At 42.8% G+C, this 18500-nt stretch overlaps 1 protein-coding gene across 2 annotated transcripts in view; it reads right to left on the bottom strand.

Annotated features, from left to right (window-relative positions):
• Window positions 1-16506, bottom strand: part of IKBKE (inhibitor of nuclear factor kappa B kinase subunit epsilon) — a 36649-nt gene extending 20143 nt beyond the window's left edge. Inside the window, exons 1-11 of one of the 2 annotated variants that reach the window (XM_079979217.1) lie at window positions 16176-16506; window positions 12822-12937; window positions 11309-11449; window positions 8293-8422; window positions 7490-7671; window positions 6145-6305; window positions 5851-5961; window positions 4036-4215; window positions 2703-2899; window positions 2129-2193; window positions 554-645 (exon numbers count right to left, since the gene is read on the bottom strand). In XM_079979217.1, coding sequence (XP_079835343.1) covers window positions 554-645; window positions 2129-2193; window positions 2703-2899; window positions 4036-4215; window positions 5851-5961; window positions 6145-6305; window positions 7490-7671; window positions 8293-8422; window positions 11309-11449; window positions 12822-12908 — 1346 coding nt within the window. In that variant the 5' untranslated portion in view covers window positions 12909-12937; window positions 16176-16506. Of the gene's footprint in view, window positions 1-553; window positions 646-2128; window positions 2194-2702; window positions 2900-4035; window positions 4216-5850; window positions 5962-6144; window positions 6306-7489; window positions 7672-8292; window positions 8423-11308; window positions 11450-12821; window positions 13137-16175 lie in introns of both variants that reach the window. The other variant, XM_079979216.1, reaches the window with a different exon arrangement.
• Window positions 16507-18500: the final 1994 nt, after the last annotated feature.

Genomic DNA, 18500 nt, shown 5'->3' on the forward strand with positions numbered 1-18500 from the left:
GGAAGGATCAGGATTGCACTTCCCACCTTGCAGCCCATCTCTAGACCACTTGTGAAGCTAACATTTACACAGTTTGCAGTACCCAATGCTCAATGTGCATTTGTCTGTGCATGTGCAAGCCCATAGGTCCAATACATGTAGAAAGCTCTCTGCGTCTAGGCAGGAATAGCTGCCCCCAGGGACAAGGGCAAGAGGACAGGCCAGAACAGTCCTCATCACCTTCATGTGGCAAGTTTGAATGCCGAGCAAAAGAGACTTGAGTGGAAAAAGAAACAGGAAAAAACAGCAAGGGGACAGTCAGTGAAAACATGTCATTTGCCAGAGAACAACGGCCCAAATTAGGCAAGCAGTTGTGAACATTTGCTCACTCGCTATAATAGGCAATAGTGGTGTATGGCCTATGGGCAGCCACGTAAATGTGCATGCTGTAAGCTGTTTGGGAAAGCTGGAGGAAATGAATGATCTGAACTGAAGCTCAAGGAACCTTAATCAGCTGTCAAAAAAGACCCTGCTGTATCGCTTGCAATACACCGGCAGGAGATAGTTTACGTACCTCACCCAATATAGGCCTCTGAGCATGAGCTCTTGACACTGCAGAAAGGACTGAGATATCCTCAAGGTCTGGTGAGTTGCAGTCAGGACACCCTAAAGGATAAAGCAATGGTGTATATGACTGCCCTGTATACTGCAGTGCTGCTACCTTGCAGAGTTCCCAGATATACACGGAGCCATGATCCAGATCACACAGAGATGTTGAAGAATTAATCACCCTTCACACGAAGATCCCAGGATGCATTACAACATTAAAACACAATGTTTAAAACAACTTTCTATCACTAAATTAAGGTGGGCCCCAAAAATACCCTAGAAAGTTACTACTTAGAGGGAGATGACGTAGACGACAAGAAACCAGGAGTTAATATGTGGCTGGGGATGGAAGGAGAATGATGAATAGGAAAGAGGCTGGCCATTATAGGAAATTCCCTCCCTCTCCCTGCCTGAAGTCAAGAGTAGAGCAGAGCAGAGCAGAAGTAAGAATGAGGGAAGGGGGATTTTGTGAGCTGGAAATATTTATCCTTTAAAACAAAGAAGGCTAACCTGTGGCTCTTTGGATATGGTTGGACTCCAGTTTCCATCATCATGGGAAGGGGATCTGGATCATGCTATTTGAGTTTTAATATCCATTAACCCTTTTGCTACATAATTGATTGGTGTCACATTTCCACACACATTTTAATATTAATGTAAATATATGTTTTTGTTTAAAGAAGCTGCCAAAGCAAAAACATCAACAACCACGAAAACAAAACCCTTTTCAGTGCAACAGCTCATCTGAGATATTTTGCTCCATTTTCATAACAGCAAAGAAATGAAGTGAGATCAAGGCTTAAGAGTCACTGTCTGAAGCAGAGATATTTTTATAGTGCAAATCAGCTGTGGGAAGGAAGCATTCTGATGCACATGTTCCAAAGACAGTAAGGTTGGAGGGGGCATAATGAAGTCTAGTTTAGATGGTTCTGAAAGGTCTGCGTATCAGTGGCTATCACTCAATGGAAGCTCCAAGTACAGATATAAATGACACAGGTGAAGGTTGCAGCCTTGCTTGCCATCTAACTATCACAGTTGCAAACAATTTTATGAGCAACACTTTGGGCTTGACCCAACAGGTTGTTTATCCTTTTAAGCTGCAGTCAGCCCCTGGAATCAAAATGGATGCAGCTGGATAAGTAGCTGGAATGGTTTGGGCAATGTTTCTCTCTCCTCCTTCCCATCACTTGAATCACCTGGGGCTTAGGCTGGTGTGGTTCAACTCTCTCTGACCACAGATTTAGATGATAGAAAAAGAGGGGTGTGTTGAATAATCTACTCCAGGCTTCCTCAACCTCGGCCCTCCAGATGTTTTGAGACTAAAATTTCCATCATCCCTGACCACTGGTCCTGCTAGCTAGGGATCATGGGAGTTGTAGCCTGATCTACTCCTTTTCCTAGCCATTCCTGGATATCGGAGCACGTGAACCCGGGTGGCAGCCATAAGCCTTCAATTCTTGTATTGTCTGGGTAAGAAACAGACAGGGAACAGCCCTTCCAAATTGCCCCTAGTCTTCCTAAGCTTGTAAGCAAGGTATACCTTTGCTGTGCTGCAATCTGCAACGACATCAACTTTTGGGGGGAATTTTGGGAACTCCAAAGCAGCTGAAACACAAAAACAAAATAAAAAAATCAAAGCACAAGCTTTCCCCACATTCCATATCAAGGAAAAGACATTGCTGCAACAGAAACCATAGTGAATGTTGGACAAAATGTGCACCCATTAGGAAAGAAATGCTGTCGCTCTGCAGCTGTGGAACTACACTGACACCTAGTGCCCAAAATATGCAAACCACAAATATGGATATGTATGGGTGATTATGAACGCCAGTCTACGACAGAGCAGGAAACTTCCTGGGTTCTGTTTATGGATATGTTTATTTATGTATTCAATACCTACATTGATATATTTATTTGTATAATTTGAATAAAAACGCATTGGGGGGGGAAAGGAAACTTCCTGGGTTCTATCTCTGTTCCATATAAACAGGACTATGGTGCCAATTTTGTATGGAGTAAATGAGTATGGACCTAGTTATGAATGCAGAGTCATAGCAAGCAACTACTCAAGGCAGGCAAAGAGATTACGTGCATGCAAAACTACACAAACTCACGATCTCTGTATCTCAGCATCACTGGATCCCGAAGTTCTGTGCTCAGCATGATAAGAGGGCAGGTTTCAGTGGTTTTGGGGAAACGATGCGCTTGCAGGTTAGGCTCCAGTTCATAGGAGTAACCCTCAAAGAAATACTCCTGGTGATGGGGAGGTATATTTGTTTGCCTGAAGACATCTTCTAAAAATATGGGGACTCTGAAGAATACGAAGCAGAGGGACAAAGGATCATTGTTTTCATTTACAATGAAGCAGCACCCCTTCTTTATCCAAGACAGGCAGTAGTACCCTCTCTAGAATTCCTTCCCCAGGAAAGCTTGCCAAGCCAGCTTTGTTCTCGCATTCAATAAATTATTCAAAATATCCTGATTCTAGTAGGCGAATGGATGCTTTTCAAAACTGGGTTAAAAAGACCTGATGTAGAGAATGAAATGACACCCTATCCCCTGCCAAATATTGTCAAACAGGGACCACAGAGACTTACTTAAGGTCACACTAGTCTCCCAAGTCACCGTGATTATTTTAACAGAAATGCAGGATAAAATGTTCAAAACAAAGATAAAAAGAATAGTTACAGAGCAACTCTTCCTCCCAGAACACTGACATTTCAAGAGAAAGTGCATGCTGTTCTCTTCTGAACACCAGGCAAAGCAAAAACCCTTGATGGTAGTGGATGGTGATGATGATAATAGTCATCATCATCATAATCAATAATATGATATTTTATTAGACCCACTTAAATTGATGCAGGACCATTCAGGCTTTCTGCCTTAACCTATTTCATATATTCTACTGTAGATTACTATTCTGCTAGATGACTACGCTCCCTAAGGCTTCCATCATAACATTAATCACCCAGGTGAACATGACTGTGACCCACCTACTGCTTCCTAGAAGTGAAGTCAGCAAAGTTTTTGTGCCATGCAGAATTAATAGGTTCTCAATAGTCATTCATAAAAAAACAGGCAGCTGAATATTCTGATCTTGTCAGAAACTAAGAGGAAACAGCAATTTAAGACTCACCCTATTTCTTTATACAGCAATTCCAAAACACCCAGTGCCTGTGAGATAATAGCAAGGCACATCAGCTATTTATTTAACCAAATACTTTATCTCCAATATTCTAAAACCCAGAACTCAACTTTCCACCTCTAGAATGCAGAGCGCTGCCACAACAGCAATCCTCAGTTCTGGATATTGTTATTTATATGCAACTTAAGCTTTCTCAACTATTTTATAGCTAATTTGCCAACCTGTAGTAAAACTCTGGCCTGAGCATTAGATTAGGGCACTTGGATTCTACTCCCTTCTCTGCCCAAGGCAACAATCCTTACGTGTTGTAGGAGTGGATGTAGATCTTGTGCATGGTAGCTTGCGACAAAGAAAAGACGTGGATTATCTTTCTATGCAAGATATCATTGGTTTCAGCAAAAAACTGATCAAAGCCCCAGCACTCCTCTTGATTAGCCTCTAGGATGCTTGCAAGGATGGGGACAAGCTGCCTCTTCAGCCCACTGTAAGGAGTAGAGAAGTAAACCCAGACGTTATTGCTGACCCCAGTTTTCCAAGCAGTGAGAAGTTATTCCAGTGTGAATCAGTTTCCTTTGGAATAAGGGCACAGGACCCTTCTGGCATTTAGTAATATTTGTGTTTATTTACAAAGATTCAGGTTGAGCATAGGTAGAGAGATTTACAGCATTAATACCACAATAGATATTTTCCCTCATCAGATTTCTACGAAGGGCCTCTTGCACCTTAAATATGCTTCCAGAGCTCCAGTTGGTTTTCTGAGCTGCAGCCTGCCTCTTGCCTGAGTCACACTCTTTCTTCTTCCTGAAACCACTCAAGAAGCTTTCTTTGCTCCCTCATTCAAACCAGCCTGATGAGCAAAAATAAGCCCTCTTCCCTAAAAGAGCGTCTTCATCTTCTAGAAAAGCAGTGAGAGCAGAGGGATGCTGTAAGCCAGAGCAGCTGGCGAGGTGGCCAGAGCAGCCAGTCGTGCAGAGACAATCTATTTCTACCCACCGCACCCCCGGAATGTCTGTCTGTCAAAGTGCTGGCATGAAAAGAGGGTGTTGTTATTAAGTCTGCCTGATCAGATTGCTCTTAACTAATGTGGCCAGATCCTGCAAAAACAGAAGGCCCAACTTCTGTTTTAATAGTATCCCTGCCTGATGGGATATGTTTCCAATGGGGAAAAAAACCCCAAACAAAAACCCATTCACATTCAATTACTGAAGAGATGTCACGCTTCACAGGAATGCAATCCTCAAGAGCAAAAAAGAAGAAAGTTCCATACTCTCGACCTACGTACTACCCACAGTCGTACATAGTGGACACAACTGAGTAGGGGGATGCTGGTTTAAGCGGAATCCACGTGATCCTTGCAACTCTATGGGATCTGCAATTGTTCAAATGTTACTGGTAAGGAAAAGATGCCAACCAAGGGCATGTAGCAACTAACCACGCCTATGCCTGCCTCTGGTATGGAGTAAGGGAATAGACAGAAATATTTATTCATCTCTCATAGGCATCCAAACTTGACGCCACCCAATGAAATTGGCAATGGATTCAGGACAGACAAAGGGAAGCAACTTTTTCCATACAGTGCATGATTATGCAACTAAGAACTAGTGCCCAGGCTTATGTTTTTCATGCTCGCTCCCCACCCCATTTCCTTTTGCATTGTGCCTTTTAAATTGTAAGCCTTTTGGCAAGGACTGTCTTTTCACTGATATATGTAAGCTACCTGGGAGCCTTTTACAGCCGAAAATACAAACTTGTGGAGCCCCCGCCTTGAGATGTGGTGATAAGGACTGATTTAGATGTGTTTAAATGAGGATTAGGCAACTTGATGGAGGTTCTTAAAGCCTGCCAGAGTTCCACGATCTCTCAGATGCAAATTGTGTACATGGGTGGATATCTATGTACCTTTCACACACAATTAGACAGCAAAAACAAACATGACCTGCATTGTGTGAAAGAGCCTTGATAATAAAAAAATATGAGCTGTGCATGTTTACTCAAAAGCAAGTCCCACTACATCCAACAGGACCTACTCCCGGGTAAGGATTAAGGTAAGAAAGAGATTGTGCTGCAGAATTTCTAACACTCTTAATCATTAGCTTATCCAATCCCTTTCTACTTACACAGAAAGCCGGCATGTGATTGGAAGCTCATAGGTCCACATGATGGCTCCACTCTCTTGCTCTTGGGTTCCTGCTATAGCTCCAGTAGGTTTCTCAGTTGTTATTTTGTACCTGTTGAATGATGCACCCCATCTTTAGGAGTCAGCAAGAATGGTGAGATTATCACCCTTACACAGATATATATAACATCAATTTGGATGTGTTGTGTTCCCTCCTCTCTCCCCACCCCCTCACTTTTTAGTATGTGAAGAAGAGATAAAGCAGGCAAATCAAGAAAACATACAAAATACATACATGATTTCCTTGTTCCTGCGTGGTCCCCCAAATGGGATAAATGGGAGGCTGCCTGTGGCTGCATGGTAAAATGTCACCCCAATACTCCAAAGATCTACGGTCACCCCATAAGCCTTCTGTTGGGGCTTCTTCAGCACTGCTCGCTTATACATGTCTGGGTGCTTTAAGTGATAAGGTAAAAGAAAAGAGAAAAAAGAAAGACGGCTTGAGTATTAAGGCCATTCAAGCTTTTAAAAGCCACAAATGAAATAGGGAATAAAATAGGTAATGCGTGCTAAAATTAAATCTGCAACATTCAGTTGATCAGTTAGATTAGAACAGATAAATGACTAAACTAAAAAACCCTACCTCCCATTAAAACAAGCAGCAGTTTTTTAAAAAATATATTTTTAAATAAGATCACGTCTAAAAACAGGAGATGGAAAGAACCATCTTTAAAAAATGTACTGTACAGTGGTGCCCCGCAAGACGAATGCCTCGCAAGACAAAAAACCCGCTAGACGAAAGGGTTTTCCGTTTTGGAGGCACTTCGCAAAACGAATTTCCCTATGGGCTTGCTTCGCAAGACGAAATGTCTTGCGAGTTTTTCCGACTTTTTTTTCCTCCCCCCCCCCTTTTTCTAAGCCGCTTATCCGCTAAGCCGCTAAAAGCCACTAAGCCGCTAATAGCGCTAATCTGCTAAGCCATCAATGGGCTTGCTTCGCAAGACGAAAAAACCGCTAGATGAAGAGAATCGCGGAACGGATTCTTTTCATCTTGCGAGGCACCACTGTATTCTCCTTTCTCTCCCAACAAGAAGAATGCCTATAAAATGTGAATAACCTAAAGTGAAGATTATGTGCTTCTTGCTTCAGAAGTATGAATTTTATTCAGATATTGATTTATGCAAATTTAATCAATAGCTTGATTAACCTGGAGGCAGAACACAACCATCATGACTATCAGTCACTGAAAGCTTTGTTCTCCATGAATTTGTCTGATCCAATTTTAAAGCCCCCACCACATCCTAGGGCAGCAAATTCTTTAGTTTATTAATCAGCCTATACTTTCTTTCATCTGTTCTGAATCACCCATTCTTCAGCTTCATTGGATGACTCTGCAGGTTACTCAAACGTAACCACCCTAATAGCACAAAGCACAGTAACTCCCATTAAATTTTCCTTTCTTCTGGAAACAGAAGATTGCAATGTCTACTCTGGAATGACCCTATTTTTCTATTTAAAAAAATGATCCAGCTCTCTGTGTTCCAGCTGCAAAAAAGACACCCCCCCCGAATTATCTGTCAGTAGGAATCTTCAGCCTTCTTTTACTAATAAAAAAATCTCCAGCAATCCACTTTACTCACAAGATATTCTTCTGTCCCATAAACTGATTCAAACTTTTCATCATCGTCTAGTTCTCGGGCAGCCCCAAAATCAGTCAGTTTGTAGATATTTTGGTTATCGTCTCCAACCAGCCTCATAATGTTTCCGGGTTTGATATCTCTGTGGACAACCCCATTCTGACGGAGATGGTTCATGCCAGCCACTAAAAAAGGAAGAAAGATGTGATCATTCTTCTATAAAAAGGCACTAACAGGAATCAGAATTTTCTGGTTTTTCTGGGCTTTCTCCAATGACAAAAGTAACATGAAGATACACAATGGTCTGGTTCACACATAATGCTAAACCATGGTTTATTAAACCATGGCTTAGATCTATGGTTATAAGTTGCTCATTAACCAATACATGGGGGGGGGTGCATTGGAACTGGATTGGGACTGTTTGTGGTGGAGGGGGATTTATGTATTTGTCCCTATCAGGGTCCTGATTGGAATTGATCCTTCCAGACCATGGCAGATTTCACTTGTGAATAGTTTATGTAGGCACATGTGTGAGGTGGGGACAACTGCAATCAGGGCCATGTCAGTGGCAAAGGCCCTGGGAAGCCCCCACCTTCCCATACTGTGATCCTGATCCAGCTTGGCTGCCCACCTGCTTGCTACTTATGTTTAGAAAAGTAAACACACCATCGCTGAGGCCATGAATAATGTCACATCTAATTTGGCACTGTATTGGAACACAGGAAACATTACGTTTGAAGGCTGTGCAAAGTCATTTGTAGGATGTAAGATTCATCTTGGCCCACAGAGCAGTCGCACTTACTTACCTACACAGTGCAACACTATGAGGAACTCTGATTCTGACAAGCCAAAGGCATTTTCTGGGTCTTCTAAGAGGCTCAGCAGGCTCCCACCTGAACAGTACTCCATCACCAACACCTTCTGTTTGCAGCTTTCCTGTGTTTGAATTTGAGGGCAAAAATGAAATCCCACTTTATGGGGGTTGAACTGTATGCCTGATAGCATGCACTCCATTACAGAATGTGCTAGTGCTCCAATCATCTCATGCTGCAACAGCAGAAGCTAGCATAAATCCCCTGCAAGACTAAGGGCACTAATACATGTCATACACAATACAACTGATGAGTCTGGTTATCTGAAGGGGAAGATAAAGACCAAGTGGGGAGGGGGCTTCTTAAGCCTTTCTCTTTATGCTGTTTCTTTCCCCTGCTGAAAATCCACAAAGCTGCTTTTAACCTCATTGGTAAAATACGGGGGCTTTAATCTGTTCTCCTAAAAGGTAAAAGCAGTTGCGAGCAAAGGGGTGTGCATGCGGGGTTTTTTAGCTATACACCACATGTAGTTTCTATTCAGAAAAGAGCTAACTGAGGAGAGCGAAGTAATGGGAGCAAGTAAGCCCAGTCCCTGCCCATTTGATGCACTTCATCTATGGGTATATCTTGAGTCTCTTTCCACATGATAGGATGGAAGTAGTGTGCAGAAGGAAGTGAAGAGACCATATAAGTACATGATCTGAAGTCAGTAAGGGTAAATTATCCCTGTGTATATATCTGCGTTTGAGCCCCAAGGTCCTGTTGGGTCAGCATCTCAAAGCACATTCCGACCATAGGATGAAAATGAGTCCTCTTGGTCATAGCAATGTTCTCAAGTTAATTTCTACTGTTTGGGGAAAATCTGCATATTATTTAACATGAGAGCAGTCCTGCCGGATCAGACGAAAGGCCCATCTAGTCCAACATTTCTGTCCTCATTTGGTCAACTGGATGCCCATAGGAAGCCCACAAGCAGGATCTGTGTGCAACTGTGCTCACCCCATTTGTGACTCACTGTAGTTCACGCAACTGTCACACATGCTGATAACAGGGGTTTAGCATGCAGCAATGTCTGGTTTTTTTCTTCAGTTAATTACAGGTGCAGGGGATCTGGTTTTGATCAGGACTACAGCTCATGGGAATTCAGGGAAGATTTATTCCTTCCCTTTTTAGACATGATTAGGACAACCCCCCCCCCCCCAATCTATGGGGGTGTGTAAAGTTCCCATTAGTTTCTAACCCTGGTAGCTGTGCCAGAGAGGGTGGGATTTTTTCATCCTGATCATCGCTGGGGAGGGAAAGGATAAACTCCTCACATACGATGAAAATTCGCATGGGCTGCATCTGGAATGTAACTTCCACACAACAAGTCACTAGCCCTTAAACGCACACTGAGAACAGATTCGTCACAACGCAGACACTTGGCTGCTTCACTGCCCCAGGACTGGTAAGATTTTCCAGTCCACTAATTGCTCACTGCGTATAGACTGGATGGGTGACAAAAGCATTTAGCACTCAAAACGACGCCTTTGCTTTTCATTCCTAGGAGTGACATATGCTGAGACTGGTCCTCAGGAGAGACTGCAAAAGATAGAATGGCACAGTAAACTTGGAAACCAGGGGCAGCACAATCCAATGCAAGCCAGCAGGCAGAGGAACTGCCTCTTATCCTTGTTTGCATTTCCTTCACAGCTATGAACACTCATTCCTCTATTCCCTTATGAGGGGAATTCCTGCCCCACCCGCCCCCCAATTCATCAGTGTGCTTAAAGCTCATGTGCTTAGGCAAAAAGAATAAAAAACTATACAGTACAGCTCTCCTGAACTATACCACTTCAGAATGCAGGTAGGAAAAAATGTATGATTGAATTCTGTGTGTTCCTAAGTTTTGAGTTAAAAAACCGCCCTGCCTGTAGCACACTAGAGTCTTACTGTCTTACTGGCTCTCTACAAGCTGAGAGGACCTTATTATTATTATTTAGGAAAAGCTCCAATCAGACAATTTTTTTGTTCAGAGGTAGTCAATGTGGTATTTAAATCATCCCTATTTAAGGTTGATGTGAGTTATGATCTAAAACACCTGACAGGTATTACATTGGCTACCCTTGCCTGAGTTGCTTTTCCCCTAATCTCACTGTCTGGAAACACTTTCAAACCTCAGGATTTTGAGAGGTTAATAACATTCTGTGGTACACAGATATGGAAGGGAAATTCCCAGAAAGATATAGGCCATTGGCATGTTGTAAAATAGGAACATAGGAAGCCGCCTTATACCAAGTCAGACAATGAGTCCATCTACCTCAGTACTGTCTACTCTGACTGGTAGCACCACTCCAGGATTCCTGGATTCCCAGTCCTACCCTGATATGCCAGGAACCTTCCTACATGCATGGATTTTCCCTTTTTTTATAGTCGCTGCACACAGATGCTCTACCACAGAACTATGGCCCTACTCCTTCATTGAAAATGGATGTTCATAAGAAGCCCTGGCACAAATTAAGGCAGCTGTAGGGATTCTTTGATGGGCTAGCAAGTGCCTAAATCAAGGGTACCCAAGTGGTGTCCTCCAGAGAAAGTTGAACTCCTTACTCCCATCAAGCTGGACTTACAGGTTACGTGGGCTGGGGCAGATTGGAGCTGCAGTCCAAGCGCATATGGAGGGCACCACACTGCCTACCTCTGATCTGAATGCTGTGCTGAAGAAGGCAATGTTGTCCAACATGCTGGTGTGCCATTGCCAAAAATAACAAATAACTCCACATGGCACATTTAGTATAAACAAGTGACCTGATAAACAGAAGTGCTGTTCAGGCAAGGCTAAAGTAACAGTATGCTATGTGTGGAGGGGAGAACATCTACACACTGTATAAACATCCTTGATAAACAAGATTCAGTAATTGCAGTGTTCAGTTAAGATAAGTTTTAGTGGGGTGTTACACAATGCCACCATTATCACACCAACCATAACATATACATCAGCCTTTGTTTGAGAGTGAAAACCACAACTTACAATCTCTTCCACAGCAAAAAGCTTGACAATGTTCTGGTGGTTTAACTTCCTCAGCACCTCAAACTCCCTTATCTGCACCTCCTGAGGTCTCATGTAACTGGCATTGTTGAAGACTTTCACAGCAACCAGTTCTCCTGATTTCTGGGGGGCGGGGGGGGGAGGGAGGAAACAAAGGGGAGGGTTTCAGGAACCTTTATTCATTCTATATGACCCTGCAGCATGTAAACATGAATGAGGAGAGAGGCACATCTCCAAAACATGCAGCAGACAAGTCATCATATTTTGTTTACTTATTCCCATGGGTTCCAGCTATTTCATTTGCTCTGTAGAATATTCTGAAGTGATTAACAATTTTAAAAACCCAGATTCAAATCCAATACAGATACAGATTTCATTTATATAGTTTGTTCCTAGCACCCAAGGTGCTCAGAAATAATAAAAATGCAATAAGAAGATCTATAAGAAGATAAAAGAAAAAGAGCAGATAAAGCTTGTCATCCAAAGAAAAAGGAACAAGGAGGAGGGGGATAAATAGTGAGCAGGTGAAAACGAGTTGTTGCTTTTAAAATTCCCAGAGCTAGTTCCAGAGGCTGGAGGCCTGCCTAAATAAAAAAAGTATAGGCATTTTGATGGGAGGCCATAAGAAACACAAGAAGGCATGCCAAAGTCTGAGCAGAGCCACTGGGTATACCTCATCTCAGAACTCCCCCAAAAGTGTCCCAGATATTGGTAGAACAGAGAGGAGCCTCTGCAAAAGATTTCATGAGAGAAGTTGTCCCTTCACGTTACCTGGTCTCAAGCCAGGGCTGTATAGGTCACAATCGTAGCTTTGAACACACTAGCCATTTGTTTAATGCACCTCTACACACAGTGGCTGTGAATTTTGCTACATCAGCACAAACTCTTCCAATGGCAGAGCTCTGCTCTGCTGTCGTACTCAAGATCGCAGCAGCCACATTGAGCATGATTGTGCTCCAAGCGGCCATGTTAATGTAAAGACACATGCATTAATAGGGCCCGTGGTGGCATTTTTTTCTAGAAGCAACCCAGTTTTCAGGCAAAAACTCTGCCACCTTTGTTTCTCATGAGAATGAGCTACACTTGAAACAGCCCTGACAATAAAAATCACAAGACTTATTATGGTAAAAAAAAAAAAAGGCTAGCTTTCTAGGTGCATCCCAGCTCTCAAATCCTCTTCTGATCTGGGCTTGGATCTCCAAACCAGTTCTTAACTAAACCATATAACCTTCATCTGCCTCACTTAGGGCTGCTCTGCTAATACTCCACTTCCCATTATTTAAATTAAATTGGTTGGATCATGACTAAATTATGCCCCCTTGACTTCACATGTGTCAAATCTGTATCCAACCCAATGTATTTATGCCAATTATGTTATGTTCCAGCTCTAAGACTCGTTCTACTGTTATGCCTCAAATTTATGTTGTGTAATTGCTTTGCTAAGTGAACACCACACTCACAGGGCATCCTAGTTATATATATAAAGCCTCCTCACCTTGTTACGGGCTTTGTACACACTGGCTGTGGCACCTTGACCCAGCACATCATCCGTTTTCCAGAGGTAGTTCAGCGTGCTTTGCATGGCCAGAAAAGCAGTGGTCTGCTTACGAGCTGCAAAGTAGATGGAAGCAGGCAGCAAATGTCACCAGCAGGCAAGAAACAAGCTGGGTCAGGTTTTCCATCAACTGAGCAATTTCTCCTCTCACTTATGCAAAATGATGTTGGGAAATCCAAGTCTTCAGATCCCTTTTCCAGGAGAGACTCTGAATGCAAGTAGTTGAAGGAAGTCTGAGGTGGGATAGGAAACCACCTGGAGCAATAAGCAAAATGGTCAGGGCACTGGATTAAAAGGCCATTCAAAATCCTTCCAGCGTGGTGGAGCCACCCTAACCCTAACCCTAACCTATCCTTAGTTCAGAAAGCAAGAGGATTGCAAAACAGCAGGTGAAAGAGGAAATGCTCGGCTTCTTGCATAAAGACTAATGAAATTCCCTGTGTTGCAGCAACAGTGTGTTATGATTAAGATTTTATCTCACTAGTTCCTCCTCAAAGACAGTACTATCTCTCGTGGCCATTTTTTACTTTTTATTTTAAATGGCTAAGCACCTCAAGCTAACCCTTAAGATAGAAGGCTGAATGCTTATTAGAATAATCTCATTTGGAAATCTAGTATATATTTGCATCCAGATCTGCATTGCGGCTAGAAACAAAATATGAACTGTTGTAAGGTGATGCCCAGAGAACATCAGTCTGGTGATAATGCAGATCTGGAGCCAAAAATATACTTGGCACCTGATTTTCACTGCTACACTACATCAGCACCACTTTCAGCCATTTAATATTCTACGGTACTACAGCATTTGGTAGAATTCCTGAATGATCCGAGGCTTTCGTGTATAGTTATCTTTATATAGAAATCTAATAAATTTAGGCACCAGGCACCATTTGCTCTTCAACCAGACCTTTGGCTGATTGCTATTCTACAGCCTTTTAAAGGTGTCTGTGGAAAGGGGGATTATTGTATTGCTGTTTTGTTTTTAATTACTTACTTGTTTTTATCCCACATTTTATTCCATGAACCACCCAGGGAGATCTTATGATGAAGGGTGATATATAAATTAAATTAAATTAAATTTAAATAAATAAATAAAATAAATAATAGTTCTTTTGGGCAAGAGCCTTAGCTCAGTCTTATAGCATCTCCAGGTAGGACAAGGAAAGACTTTTACCTGTATCCCTAAAGAGTCACTGTCAATGTAGACAAAACAGTGCTAAATGAACCAGCTGCCTGCCTCAGTACTGTATAAGGAATCATAGAATCATAGAGTTGGAAGAGACCACAGGGCCATCGAGTCCAACCCCCTGCCAAGCAGGAAACACCATCAGAGCACTCCTGACATATGGTTGTCAAGCCTCTGCTTAAAGACCTCCAAAGAAGGAGACTCCGCCACATATTCTCTATACTGTGGTACCTCGGGTTAAGTACTTAATTCGTTCCGGAGGTCCGTTCTTAACCTGAAACTGTTCTTAACCTGAAGCACCACTTTAGTTAATGGGGCCTCCTGCTGCCGTTGCGCCGCCACCGCACAATTTCTGTTCTCATCCTGAAGCAAAGTTCTTAACCCGAGGTACTATTTCTGGGTTAGCGGAGTCTGTAACCTGAAGCATATGTAACCTGAGGTACCACTGTACTTCTATGTTCTGCCTACACACACACACTCAATTGTCAGAATTGCCGGCACTGACCTATTATGTTCAGTTGTGTATTTTTAGCAAAAGTGCAGCCACATCAGGATTTGGTCCCATGTTAGGATGAGCTCAAGGAATGTGATCTCTGAACAATTGTCAGGCCTTAGAGATATTGCATATAACACATGAAGTAACCTTGGAAAGCCCCATCCTTCATGTCCATTAGTATGTGGCACACTCCTGTACACAAAACAAAATTAAAAAATTCCTTCCAGTAGCACCTTAAAGACCAACTAAGTGTACACACTCAAGGATAATTAATTTTAAAATTAAATCCAAAACTATGTTCATCCATTTTATATCAGTTGCACACAATTTCTCGTCCAGCATGAAACGAAGACGGATATCAACAGTGTTCTCTCCGCCATTGGTGACCCCTGGCCATTTCTAACAATTTCACCTTAGCTCTCACTGATAGCCTAGTAAGCTATAGGAATGCTGGCTGCAAATAAAATGTCAACCAATGTGAAGAACTCACAACCTTGGCAGCCACCTTCACACCACATGAATGGGCCAAAACATACACACCTCTGAACAAAAGTTCTAGTATTCCTGCTATTCTAGGAAGGCAGAATGTTTTAGTGTTGACTGTAGCATATCCTCTGTGGAGTCATTTCCAAAACATACAGCATACACAGGGGGAGAGGAAACTTCGCTGAACATTGACCAATTTCCTTTTTTAAAAAATTTTCCCCTAATTTCTTTACTATGGGAAATAGAAACTGAATCCGCCAGGCTTTTTGATATATTGGATGTTTTATTCCCCTGAGCACAGAAGGAAACAGCAGATACCAGATACCACTGTTTCAAAAGGGTTGTTTTGCTAGCTATGGTAAGAACACCATTTAGTATTCCTTATGAAGGCATGAAAAGAAGACAGATTTATATTAGCATGTAATGTACCTCAAATAAATGTGGTCATGTTAAAGTGCATTAGCACCTTTGATTAAATGGAAGCATCCAGATTCCACTCTGGAGAGAACATCACAGTCTTAAAAGATATTGAGGCTGTGGTGTTAATGATGTGATGTTAATATCCATTATACAGTGGTACCTCGGGTTACATACGCTTCAGGTTACACACTCCGCTAACCCAGAAATAGTGCTTCAGGTTAAGAACTTTGCTTCAGGATAAGAAAAGAAATTGTGCTCCAGTGTATAGGTGTTCAGGGCATCACTTTAATTAATTAATTAAAATAATAATAGGGTGTTACGATTAAATGAACAATTGCTGCATCCCCTGTGAAAAAGTCTCGTAAGTGCCTCTGGGGCTCATTCAATAAATATAGCAAATGTTTCCGTATAAAGCCTGCTTCCACGAAAATATACACTCCACCTTTGCATCTCTCTAGTCCTTATAGGCGTTCCTTGCATGGCTTGCAGAAAGTAAAAAAAAAAACATGCCAAGCCAATTCAAACTCGGCATTGCAGGCAGGAACAAACACACCAAAACAGGATAGGATTTGCACCCTACAGGAAGGAAGTGTACAGGCACCGTTCATCTCCTACAACTGCCAATGTAAGCCGGACGCAAGGGAGTAATAAATCAAGCAGCTCGGTTGCAGATCTTCACAGGTATATTGCGGGCAAAGGATCCTACCTGAAATTGGACAGTCGGTTCTCTCCAGAGATCACAGCTCAACTCCCCCCCGAGGGACTGGCAGGCTTGGTCAGCGAGACCCCATGCAAGCTCCACGCAGGCGACCCAGTCGGTTTGCGGCTCCTCTGGCTGCCCCACAGCGACTTCCTGCTTTCCTTTTCTCTTAAAGGTACACACACCCGTCTTCTCGGCCCTCCCCGCAGCAGCCGGCGGGAGGAAGCAGGCGCCGGCTGTACCCTGTACCAAATCCTCCTTCACTTTCCTCACCTCCGCGCCGCCAGTCAGTGCCGGATTTACGTATAAGCTAAACAAGCCATAGCTTAGGGCCCCACTCTCTTGGGGGCCCCCCAAAAATGTAAAGAAAAAAACACCTTTTCCAAAATATAAGATAAAAACAAATAAAATAAAACCTACATACAGCAACAGTGTTTTGTGTTGTGTAGGCTCCTATGGTGTAAGTAATGGGCCCTGCCTGCTAGCCTGCTTCCTAAAATATCACTGGTTTGCTATTATTATTTCATGTTATAGCAAGTTTCTAGAGACTAGATTATGCGTCTTTGTAAATTGTGTTTCTAAAGGAACTTTTGTTATTGCCAAATGCCAATGTGTTTGCATTAAGTTATGAATAAAAAATCATTTTAAGTTAGAGCTTAATAATTGTTTCACTATTAATATACTTCTTCTTAATTGTATTTCAGTTCAACAATTACTTGGATAAAATACATATTTTGTTATGTGCAAATGGCTTTAGATATCTATTTGGTCCATAATTTTCCATATATTCAACACAAAAACAGTGACAATTTGTTATTGACAGAGGACAGCTGGAAATATAAAGGGCCCCATTATCTTCAGGAGCTTAGGGCCTCATCAAACCTAAATACGGTCCTGCCTGTTAATAAACCTTTTAAAGCAGACTTGCAGCACCTGCCCCTTTCTGCTTGAACATGTGGAAGCCCACTCCCCAACCAGTAAGTGGCAGCATTATTAATTCTGGAAATTAAAAGTAAAAAGAGCCAGCAGAGCCCTTTCTCTTCACTTTTTTCTCTCTGTCAGGCTCCACTTTGCCTCAGGGGTCATTTGCCAGGGGCCACTCGGTTGGAGGCGGGGCTAAAGCCAAGAGTGGGCGGGGCCTCCCTCAATTTCCCAGTCGCTTCTTATACCTCCTCTTTCCTCTGCAGGATGCCAGAGGGCGAACAGGTTGCTCTTGCTAGAGGACAGCTCTGCCTGCTGGCCAGTGGCTTCTGAAATTTGTCCCAGGGTCGGCGGTTGCCCACCTACAGAGCTGGCCCTACCATTAGGCAGAGTGGGGTTGGCACCTCAGGTGGCAGATGCTGATTGGGGTTGCGGGCAAAGAGGACCAGGGAAGGGATGGGAGGCAGATGTGTGTGTGTGTGTGTGTGCATCTTCTAAGAAGCTTGCTGCCCTTAGCATTGGTGAAGGATGTTGTCCTAACACTGTACATGTCACTTGGGAAAACAGGCGAACTAATGCCAGTGTACTGGAAAAAGATCACCAGTGTCAAAGTGATTCTTCAACATCAACTTCATGTTGTTCAGATGCCCGATTATCGTCTTCCAAAGCAACTATAGTACTCTATTCCGAACTTGAAAATGGAAAGCATAAAGCATAAAGCTGGTGGTCGACAAAAGAGGTTTAAAGACTCTCTCAAGGCGAATCTAAAAAAAATGTAGTATAAACACCAACAACTGGGAAACACTGGCCTGAGAGTGCTCCAATTGGAGAATAGCCTTTACCAAAGGTGCCATGGGCTTTGAAGATGCTCAAACTCAGGACAAAAGAGAGAATAGCACCAAGAGGAAGGCACGCTTGGCAAGCCCTCACCATGATCAACTCCCACCCAGAAACCAATATCCCCACTGTGGAAGGACGTGTGCATCCAGAATTGCCCTCCACAGTTACTTATGGACACACTGTTAAGACCATATTCATGAAAGACAATCTTACTCAGCTCCAAGCGATCGCCAAAGAAGAAGTTGAAATGAGGTTGATCTGTGCAGTGCATGGAGGGAGGGTGGCACCTTGTCCTTTGCCTCAGATATCAAAACACCTTGTGCTGGCCCTGCCCATCTGTTCCCTGTCACATATATCCTTACACCCTTTTGGCTATCTTGGCAATACTATCCACACATGATATCAGACCGTAACACATCATAACACATTTAATTCCACCACCACCACCCACCCACATTTATATCCCATCTTCCTGTGCGTGGTTCTCCCCCACCCAATTTTGGCCTCATGAGGTAAACTAACATGAAGGAAGGTGACTGGTCTAAGGTCACCCAATGAGCTTCATGGCTG

Source organism: Podarcis cretensis, assembly GCF_951804945.1.
Source record: "Podarcis cretensis genome assembly, chromosome: 6".
Taxonomy (NCBI): Eukaryota; Metazoa; Chordata; class Lepidosauria; order Squamata; family Lacertidae; genus Podarcis; species Podarcis cretensis.